This window comes from Paramacrobiotus metropolitanus, unplaced genomic scaffold (genome assembly GCF_019649055.1).
Source record: "Paramacrobiotus metropolitanus isolate TYO unplaced genomic scaffold, Prichtersi_v1.0 Parri_scaffold0000005, whole genome shotgun sequence".
NCBI classification, from domain to species: Eukaryota; Metazoa; Tardigrada; class Eutardigrada; order Parachela; family Macrobiotidae; genus Paramacrobiotus; species Paramacrobiotus metropolitanus.
In genome coordinates this window covers 1,393,856-1,404,311 of record NW_026570225.1, presented here as the reverse complement: position 1 = coordinate 1,404,311, position 10,456 = coordinate 1,393,856, and the positions used below count along the sequence as shown (strand labels likewise).

The 10,456-nt window shown below is 38.7% G+C and overlaps 1 protein-coding gene across 3 annotated transcripts; it reads left to right on the top strand.

Moving 5' to 3' along the window:
- The first annotated feature begins 1,389 nt into the window (after positions 1–1,389).
- On the top strand, positions 1,390–10,388 carry LOC129581311 (ribosomal protein S6 kinase beta-1-like). Of its 3 annotated transcripts, none has more exons than XM_055472298.1 (18): positions 1,390–1,487; positions 4,644–4,860; positions 4,950–4,975; positions 5,480–5,588; positions 5,847–5,915; positions 5,977–6,048; positions 6,160–6,175; positions 7,022–7,053; positions 7,120–7,170; positions 7,233–7,244; positions 7,313–7,422; positions 7,494–7,598; positions 7,885–7,975; positions 8,042–8,083; positions 8,150–8,215; positions 8,466–8,606; positions 8,836–8,943; positions 9,893–10,388. In XM_055472298.1, exons 1-18 carry the CDS (start codon positions 1,390–1,392, stop codon positions 10,034–10,036), a joined length of 1,509 nt encoding a protein of 502 aa, XP_055328273.1. In that variant the 3' UTR covers positions 10,037–10,388. The 3 variants fall into 3 exon arrangements, with proteins under 3 accessions (XP_055328273.1, XP_055328276.1, XP_055328275.1); XM_055472301.1 differs by lacking the exon at positions 1,390–1,487 and adding an exon at positions 4,391–4,450; XM_055472300.1 differs by lacking the exon at positions 1,390–1,487 and adding an exon at positions 4,494–4,509.
- The last annotated feature ends 68 nt before the right edge of the window (positions 10,389–10,456 follow it).

Genomic DNA, 10,456 nt, shown 5'->3' with positions numbered 1-10,456 from the left:
GCTGGGATTTAGTTTTAATTTTTTTAACGTTTGTGTGTTTGGTCAGAAAGAGGAAACCTGGTGGCCGTTGGTACAAATCGTGGACAAATACAGACGTGGGATGCAAAAGAACTTCCCTTGTGAGCAGCCATACAGCTCCCGTTGGTTCTTTTTTTCTCTGCCGCTCGTCGATTTTTTAACCAAATTTGGATTTTGTTCTCTCCGTCTCTAACAGCTTCGCCAATAAGCTCCCCAATACGCTGGACATCCGGGTAATCAAGTTTGCGCTTGCGCTGATAAAAAGTTTCCATAATATGTTTCTGATTGCGGCTGATATGCTAAAGGTCTGATTTTCGGCGAATAATATAATACTGCCGCTGCTCCTTGGTGCCATCCATTTTTTTCATTTACCAAACTAAAAAAATGCCAACAGACCTAAAAAATGCCAGAAAACCAAATTTTGCCCAGAAAGTCCCAAAAAAACACGTGTTTACAAAAATTCACAAAAACTGAAACGCAAAGCACTCAGCGTTATATATGGCGTACCAAGTGGGCCAGAGTTTATCCAGACAAATGCTAACGACAAATGCTTTTTCAACATTAAACAAATGCTACTGACAAATGCTTTTCCCTACCAGACAAATGCTTTTAGAAAAAACTTTAACAGACAAATGCTACTAACAAATGTTTTTTTCACTATCAAACAAATGGTTTCAGACCAATCCCACCAAACTACAGTGATGTCCAATAAATTCCCTGTAACTGGAAGAGTGGAATTGGAATTTTCAAATGTGAAATAGTTTCGAAGTCCGCAATCAGATTTGCGGTGGTAGTGTAAAGCATTTGTCAGTAGCATTTGTTTGATAGTAAAAAAACATTTGTCAGTAGCATTTGTCTGTTAAAGTTTTTTCTAAAAGCATTTGTTTGATAGCGAAAAAAACGTTTGTCAGTAGCATTTGTCTGTTAAAGTTTTTTTCTAAAAGCATTTGTCTGGTAGTGAAAAGCATTTGTCAGTAGCATTTGTTTAATGTTGAAAAAGCATTTGTCATTAGCATTTGTCTGGATAAACTCTGGCCCGTTTGGTACGCCATAGTTATAGTGAGTGCTGAATCTGAATGACTCAGCATTATGGTGAGTTGAACGTATTGAACTCGACACGTAATCTCTAGTCGTTCTTTCGGTGCACGCGAAATCGATCATCGTGTAATTGATGTTTGTGTTTGTGTTATTGATGTTTTAGAAATTGATCACCAAAGATTTGATGTTTTTGTAACTGATGTTTTAGAAATTGATCGCTAAAGTTTTGATGTTTGTGGTTCATGAAATTGATGTTTCAGAAATTGATCACTGAAGTTTTGATGTTTGTGTTTCATGAAATTGATGTTTCAGAAATTGATCACCAGAGATTTGATGTTTCGTGTTTTGATGCATCAGAATTTGATCAACCTGACCCAAACGGCCCGCCATACTGCAGCGCTCTCTCTGCCCTCTTTAAACAACACTCACATGTACGCTCCAATCCTTAACGAAGTAGGTAAACATTGCTGCCGCACAGCCAAATTGCTGTGTGCAATATGGACTGCGGATGGGCGCTGGCCGCTGGGACGGCATCGCTCAAGGTGCCGCCCAGTGCGGGTGCCACTACAGCAGTGCTGGGCAGCGGACAGTCGCGCAGACGCGCAGAGTGCACGTAACCGACCGCGCAGATGTGCAGTTCGGCTGGGCGACAGCTTTGTTTGCTTTCCTTTTTGAAGCGTGCGGTCATCATTTGCGAGCGGTTGATTATACTGCGCTCCTATACACTAGTAAGTAATGTTATGCCTTGCTTGCACTGCTGTTGACCCGGCGCCTTCCTTTCAAAAAAAGGTTTCATTATTTTAAAAGTAATAGTTAAGTAAATGTATTGCAGACACCCTCCCGAGGCCGTCCCTAGAGGGAATGTTTAGTGGATTAGATTTTGGTTACTAGTACAGTAATATCTTTTAGCCTAAGAAAATTAAGAATTATTTAATGTGAATTATTAAGAATTATTAAGAATAATTAAAAGAATTATTTGTTGTGAGGGGCTTACCGGCTTCGTTCCCCGATTTCCGCACAGCGGATCTCCATGCGTGACAGCAGTGAGTGCTGAATCATTACGCTCGGCTCGTTACCAGCAATGACTCATGATTCCTTGTATATTGTGCTATACTACCCTACTATAGTACACCAAAAAATTATATGTAAAAGGCTCCTGCTTGTAGCGGACGTCATCACGCGTCCTAAGGCTGAGCGCACGTATCCGCGTATGCGTGCATGTTATGCACACGTATGAAGACTTAGCGACTTTTTAAAACTGAAACAATTCCATTCCATTCTGCTTTCACAACAACATAACTGGAATCTAGAATATTCTGGCACCAGAAGTGAACTCGCACAGCTATGTGCCATAAAAGCAATTACAACTGCTATTAGCTCATGATATAATTAACAAAAGTGAACATGTTTTCTTCGCCCTGAAACATTACTAGAACAAACAGGATATCACTGAACATCAATTCAATTCTTCTTAATCAGACGAATACATTCGCGTACCACAGTTTTGCGAGCTCATCGTGGGTTTTTGCAAGTTGCCTCAAGATAACAAAAAACTCAGTATAATATCACGTTCTTGGAATAATTTTAAGAAAACTTTCAAAAGGCAAGATCCATTGGCCGCTTATTCTACAAATTCCAATAAATTCTAGACATGGCTGTTTTTTAACGGTAAGGCAATCTACAGGCCAAAATGTATGAGTACATTTAAGTCACAGCGTACAGCATAGTTCATCCCATAGTGAACTACTAGTTGATCCCACAGTTTATCCCGCAGTAAACCACACAGTTAACCGCACAGTTCTTCCAACAGTTAACCCCACAGTGTATTCCGGAGTTCTTCGGGTATCGTTTTCGCGTGCAATTCAATCTGTAGTAAACAATACAATATATTCCATAACATCTCAAATTTTTTTTATTGTATTTTGCAATATTTTGCAGCCTCAGAGGGATACTCGGTTTTGCAGTTTTACAAACAAAACAACTACTAAAGTTTATATGGAGTTGCCGACTCGCGTTTGCACTTTTGATCTGTGATATGCAATGTTAAATAAATGCATAAGTGACCTCACAACAGTTGAATTATTGCATTTAGTATTCAATATAATTTTTTATAAACACAAACTTCAATAAAACTTATATCTGCAAACAGTTTTGAATTACTATTGGGATCAAAACATTAACGAAACATCATAAATCAAGTACTTTTATGACTAGGCACATAGCTGTAGATTCGATTTTTTTGACGGAACTACCGGAACAAACATGCCGGAGCTTCGCTAAAACATAGAAATTTACTTTAAATGCCTGCCAGTGTTCATAATAATAGCGTTTACGAATTGCTTACAGTTGTTGTGCAAATACCTGGCACTTGGCAGAAGTGATTGTGAATAAATCATCATTGTTTTAAAACTACTTTATTATAAATCTTTTTTGAAAAAAGTAGTGTTTTAAAAAATACTGCAAAAAATATTGCTACAAAAATATTGCAAAATAAAATGAAAAATTTGAGATGTTATGTGGAACGTATTGTATTGTTTACTCCGGATTGACTCCGGATTGACTTGCACGTGAAAACGTTAAGCAAAGAACTCCGGAATACACTGTGGGGTTTACTGCTGGACAAACTGTGCGGTTAACTGTGTGGTTTACTGCGGGATAAACTGCGGGCTCAACTATGTAGTTCACTATGGGATAAACTATGGGGTACGCTTTGATTAAAATGTCTACACTTTGGTCTGTAGATTGACTTGCAGTTAAAGAACAGCCATGTATAGAACTTATTGGATTTTTTAGAACTAGACGCGACCCATGGGTCTTGCGTCTTGAAAGTTTTTTTTTTCAAATTATTCCAAGAACATGATATTATCTTGAGATTTTGTGGCCTTGAGGCAGTTTGCAAAAACCCACGATGAGCTCAACAGAGATTGTGGTACCCGAATGTATTTGTCTGAAGAAAAAGAATTGAATTGCTTTTCAGTGGCCTTCTGTTTGTTTTAATAATATTGCAAGACTAGGAAAAAACGTTCACTTTTGTTAATTATATCAAGAGCTAATAGCAGTTGTAATTGCTTTTTCATTTTCTTATGGCACATAACTATGCAAGTTCACTTCTGGTGCCGGAATATTCTAGATTCCAGTTATGTTGTGAAAGCAGAATGGACTGGAATTGCTTCAGTTTTAAAAAGTCGCTAAGTCTTCATGCATAACATGCACGCATACGCGGATACGTGCGCTCAGCCTTAGGACGCGTGATGACGTCCGCTACAAGCAGGAGCCTTTTACATATAATTTTTTGGTACTATAGTACACCTACAGTTAGTACATAAAACGCGTTTTTAGACGGTTGGCGACATCCGCAAGCCAAAGAAGCGTCCTTAAAAATTTTGCCATGCACGTACGTAGTGTTTGCTTCGCTTACAATCAGTACAGCAGTTCCGAATGTTTGATCACAAGGTTTCCGATTTCCCGTTTGCTAGTTTTGTGCCTTACTGCCTTGCAATAAAATTTATCGTTGGTCTCCCGCTAGCAGGACATCAAATTCAAAGCATCTTTCCTTTTTTCATTTGCAAAAGAATGTGATTTTGCAGGTTATTTAATAGATCGTTTGTGTGGTTTTGCGGCCGAAACCGTCGCGCGCGGTCTGCTCACCCGCTGGAAATCCTCGTTGGTGAACCATCGCTTGGAAAAATGGCTGGTGTGTTTGATCTGGAACTGAACGAGCCTGAACACTATACCAGTGAATATCTGGAGCATTATAACAACATCAACAATGGCATGAACGCTAACGGTGGTGCATCCAGCCAGGTAGACAAGAAGTACATTAATACTTACGAGTTACAGCATTGATTCTCGCTGGATTGCGCAATTGTTGTTTTTTCTGCATGGGGCTTCAGATGGCTGTGGATCGTCAGGATGACGAGTAAGTAGAGATCACTTTTAGCTTTCGGTTTTTTGCAGTTCTGGAAAAAGCTAATTTCGATAAAGTATAGTATAATTTGAGGTGTAGTAACTGTAGTTGATAAATTGGTATCTATGTTCTTTGCGGTTGTTGGAACATTTTACCATTTGTGACGGTTTTTGAAATAATAGTAACGGAAAATATGTATACAGATACTGAGATACATATAACCATTTTATGGTTTTCGTTTGGGAATCGAATATGACGAGCGTAATTATTTACCGCCAGTTTCCGGTTAACGCAGTAAAAGCTTAAGTGCATTCGGGGAAACTACTGTAATTTAGTCATGTTTTTCGAATTTTCTTTCCCATTTACAGCTTTCTGACATCGCCCATTTTGTGCGTAATAGCCTCTAATCGACGTAAATTAAGTGTTGTTGTTAGGAATACTTCCGCCGTCTGTCGCCTGCCGTAGACGACCGTGAAGTGACTTTCTAGAGTTTGTTTATTTAGCTTTTCGTTTCAGAGAGAAAGAAACTGTTGAACTGTCCGAGACGATCGTCAATCCGAATACGCGGATTGGCCCGGAATCATTCGAACTGCTGAAAGTCCTGGGCAAGGGAGGATACGGGAAGGTACGAGGCGTGTTCACGCAATATATGAGCAAAGCGTTTTGCGGATAGCGAGAGTCACGCAAAATTTTTGATTGACAAAATTAGCATTACTTAAAAGCGAATTCGCCGTTAAATGTAGCACGTGATGTAATACAGGATTTTGAACATTCACAAATTATCGAAATTTACTTTCCTGTGTGTGATTGCATGTTTGGCGTGTTGGTACAGTACTGATGGCATCATTTACAACCTTTATTATGTCGTGCGTTAACGTACTAGGTTTTTCAAGTGCGAAAGCTGCGTGGTCAGGATCAAGGGAAAATATTTGCTATGAAAGTTTTACGGAAGGTGGGCTGAGGAGTTCTTTGCCTTGTGTTTTTTTCATACTCATCGACTTTTGGCACAATAGGCGTCCATTGTGCGCAGTCCGAAAGATATGGACCATACCAAGGCCGAACGCAACATTCTTGAAGCCATTAAGGTAGGCGCTGCGTTGTCCGCTCGTGCACGCTCGGCACTTTGACATTTAAAACACTGAACCTTGACCTATTGCACCAATTAAGAAGACGACTGATGTGTTTGTTTGTTGTAGCATCCGATGATCGTCGGTAAGTCAATTGCTTGTATACATAACGCGGTGTATTACACCACCCTGCGCTTAACGATGCTAATCTATCCGACGGATCAAGTTGTCTGAGAAACGTTTGCGATCGGTTGATCAAATAAAGAATCTGGACTTTTTGAAAAAATTTCGCTCGTTTTATTGTTGACTTTTAATTCTTTCTTCGAGGGGGGAAATTTTGTCGTCTGGAGATTCGTTTAGCTTCTATCTGAATAATCGGTTTCACTTTGGTAATCGTGATAAGATACTGATTTTGTTGCATTTTAATTGTTTTTGTCTGAGTTGATAGTGATATCTTTGATTGATTATATTAATGATTATATTATTTTCATTTGTTACTACACTTATGGTAATGGCTTATGAGATACGTGTCCAGCATATTAAAATCAGGATTGACACATTATACAATCTAGCGTTTTTAAAAATAAATTATTGAAGAAATTAAGAAATGAATTTTCATTATTCTCTTTGTTTACGGTATGATGTTCGCTTCTGTATGATTTGTGTCATATGTTCAGTAAAATGTCTTGTGTGTCGATAAAGAAGCGGTTGGTGCCGACCACCGAAAAACTCGTGAAGAAAGCTATTTTTGAATTCACTGGGTGAATTTGAGATTACTTGAGCAGCTTCGGATATTTTTTACTTAATCTTCTAACTTTTTTTAATGTTTTCCTTGAATTTTTTTAAATTTAAGATATTTGGAACTTCTGGTGAATTAAAAGAAGGCTCGATAAACGTTATGTGCGTTATTGCATTCTTATTTCATCGCGATAGTGAATACGCCTACTTGGGTGCAAGTTTGCTACTACAAAAGTGATTTTCTGATTCGTAGATTTGGTTTATGCATTTCAAACTGGTGGAAAGGTAAAACGTTCTTTAACTTGCTGCTTCGGCTTTTATTGTAAAATTTATATGTAATGTCTGTTTTAGTTATATTTGATTCTGGAATACCTTTCTGGAGGAGAATTGTTCGTGCATTTGGTACATTGGTGCTCTGATCAAGCAAAACCTTCAGATTTTGTGTTTATTTTTTCTGTTTTTAGGAACGCGAAGGGGTATGACGATTTCACATACGTGCGATTAATGAAGAATTGACGTGAAGATTTGGATTGATTGTTGCTAGATCTTCTTGGAGGAAACCGCATGTTTTTATCTCTCGCAAATCACATTAGCCTTGGAACATCTCCATAAGAACGGGATCATCTATCGGGATCTAAAGCCGGAAAATATCATGTACGCTGAGGATTCAGTTATGCCGCTAAAACGATCATATTAGGAATGACGCACATCGCGGATTATTACAGGCTCAATGCTGAAGGGCATGTTGTTTTGACCGATTTCGGCCTCTGCAAGGAATCTGTCTTTGAAGATGGGCGAACATTCACATTTTGCGGCACCATTGAATATATGTATGTTAATGCTATTAAAACAGGAAAATGTACAAGAAATTTTTAATATTAGCGCTTTTCAATCAGCATTAGAAAATGAATTTGTGACATGATTAAAATTTTTAAAATTACAAAACGGCCTCAGGTCCCGGAAAATCATAAACGGTTTCTATTTTATTTTTTAAACATTTAAAAGTTTTTAGCAGTTTTTTACTTGAATTAGTTAATTGAGATTTATCTTTTATGGCTAAAAGTTGGAAGCAAAGAACCTTGGTGAGCTAACATCGATTATTGTTGGTGTCTGCAGGGCACCGGAAGTACTAATGCGCTCTGGACACGGAAAAGCCGTTGATTGGTGGTCTTTAGGCGCATTAATGTTTGACATGCTCACTGGAAGTGTAAGCTACGCCCGATAATAATCTCATTTCACATGTGAATTTCTGCTGAGTTTCTTCTTCAATTAGCCTCCATTCGTTGCGGAAAATCGCAAGAAAACTATTGATAAAGTAAGTGATATGCGGGATTTTTGCTTCGATCGATGGATTGATTGTATGATTATTTTCATTGGATAGATTCTGAAGGGAAAACTGATCCTTCCAGGATATCTGACCAATGATGCGAAAGACTTAATCAAAAAGGTACCGAAATTGCGTGCGGTATTACGTGAACTCGTTATGTCGCTGTATCACGACCTGTATTATTCTGTTATTTGTGCTTGTTAATGAGGAATGTGTGCCTTCATTGTCCTGTTAACTTTTCTGTATTTTTTCTTTGTTATTCTTGTATTTTAGAAGTTCTGATGGTGGCATTGTGTTTGCATAAGCGATTGCGAGCAGCCGCCTGTTTCTTTGACAGCAGTACATCTTTACGATCTTTTGAATATTGTAGTTGCTCAAGCGGCAGGCCTCGCAGCGACTAGGCAGCGGTCTGGACGATGCGCGTCCTATAAAGCAGCATCCCTTTTTCAAGAACATTAACTGGAGGGATTTGGTAGAACATCGTGTCGATCCACCGTTTAAGCCTTCTGTGGTAAGATCACTTGTCAAATTAGTTCTGAAGGGAGTAAGCAAATCGCTCACTCTTAAAGCTCGCTGAGAATTCCTGAAAAATTCTGGGTCTAAACCAGTGCAGCAGACTTCCTATGCTACCGTTTTGGAACAAGAGGTTCATGTGGTCGTACGATACAAATAATTTCCACAAAAGAATGATATTTTAATTGAAATGCTTTTTATAGTAAAAAATAAAAATGTTTTGATAGATGAGTGACGAGGATACATCCCTGTTCGATAAACGCTTTACGAAGATGACCCCTGTTGACAGTCCAGTGGACAATGTCCTTAGCCAGTCCGTTAACAATCTTTTCCAGGTTAGTTAAAACAACGTAGTTTTCCGCATAACTTACCAGGGCACATAGGGGTCCTCCCCATTCAAAAAAATCTCATTTTTTGCAGGAAGGTAGTAAACATATGTAAGACATTTTAAAAAATATTTTCAGCTGCTGCGATCAAAGTAGGCGTGGCCAAACGTAATTCAAAATCGTTTAATTAGTCAGTACTGCACATATGCGAGTACATCAGGTTTTTTCATCAGGGCTATGTTACCGGCTCCCGCCACCAGAAAATTTCATTTTTGCAAGAAGACAGAGTACCCTTGGGTATAAAAATATTTCCATAAGCCAAGGTTGAGTGGGCGCGGCCAAACTTAATTGGCAGACATATAGTACTATATTTTGGGATTTAGGAATACCATGTAATTAGTGTACTGTGCAATGTCAGAGGTTGACACAAATACGTGCTATCAATAGTCAGACCGTTTTCCTACGAGTAGTTCTTCAAAAAAATTTGAAAAAATTTTATTAGCTATGAAGTCAATCACGAAGACGAACTTTAAAATTTAACTTCACGAAGACGTACACTAATTATACGGTGTTCCCAAATCCCGGTCCCAGTACTGTATGTTTGCGATTGGATTTTAAGTTTGGCCATGCCCACTCAACTATGGCTGATGAAAATGTTTTTGCACCCAAGGATCATTTCTATTTTGTCTTCTTGCAAAAATGAAATTTTCGGAAGGCGGGAGCCGTTGACATGGCCCTGGTGAAAAGACCTAATGTAGTAGCATATGTGCAGTTCTGACTAATTAAGCGGTTTAAAATTACGTTTGGCAACGGCTACTTTGATCACAGCAGCTGAAAATGTTTTTTTAAACATCTACATATGTTTACTACCTTCCTGATTAATAGCCGGTTATAGGTTTCTAGAGAAGCGTTGGTCATGATAACGATGGCTTTGTGAAATATAATGTGTAACTGGTAGGGGTTTACTTACGTGGCTCCTTCGATTTTGGATAATTTTGACGAAGATCCCGATTGGACCAGCAGTGCATCGCACCGCAACCGCTCCTTTTTAAATGCTCAGCACTTGCACAGTCATCATCCGGGCGGAATGGATCAGCCGTGACTAGCGTCGACTTCACCGCCTTTCCTTGACCGTGGCAAGAAGCGAACCAGACTAAAGCGCTTATTTTATGCTTTCTTTTATTAGTTTTGTTTAGAAAGTTTTGGAGATTTTAGTTGTATTTTCTTGGACATTTTGACCTGAGCTTTTAGTAACTGCGTTACAATTGTGGCCTTAACTTTACTGTTTTATTTTCCGTTTGACGTTTGCTTTTCGATATGTGGATTTCTAATTGAAGAACATATTCTTCGCTGAGTACTTTGATTGGCCTTCAGCGGGGTTTGTCAGTAAGAAAGTGGAAGATGTGGTTTCTTTCTTTTGTAAAGTGCGGACAAAAGGCTTGGAGGAGCGAAAAGGGATTTTTGAAAGTCTACTAGTCTTTAATACGGACAGTGCACAATCACGTAGTGTTTCTTAACGAGC

Excerpts from the sequence above, each read along its gene's own strand:
- LOC129581311 (XM_055472298.1), top strand. The coding sequence starts at position 1,390 with ATGTTTCGTGTTTTGATGCATCAGAATTTGATCAACCTGACCCAAACG. Across the intron at positions 7,054-7,119 it reads CATTTCAAACTGGTGGAAAG|TTATATTTGATTCTGGAATA; the intron begins GTAAAACGTTCT and ends TGTCTGTTTTAG. Across the intron at positions 7,599-7,884 it reads TGCGGCACCATTGAATATAT|GGCACCGGAAGTACTAATGC; the intron begins GTATGTTAATGC and ends TGGTGTCTGCAG.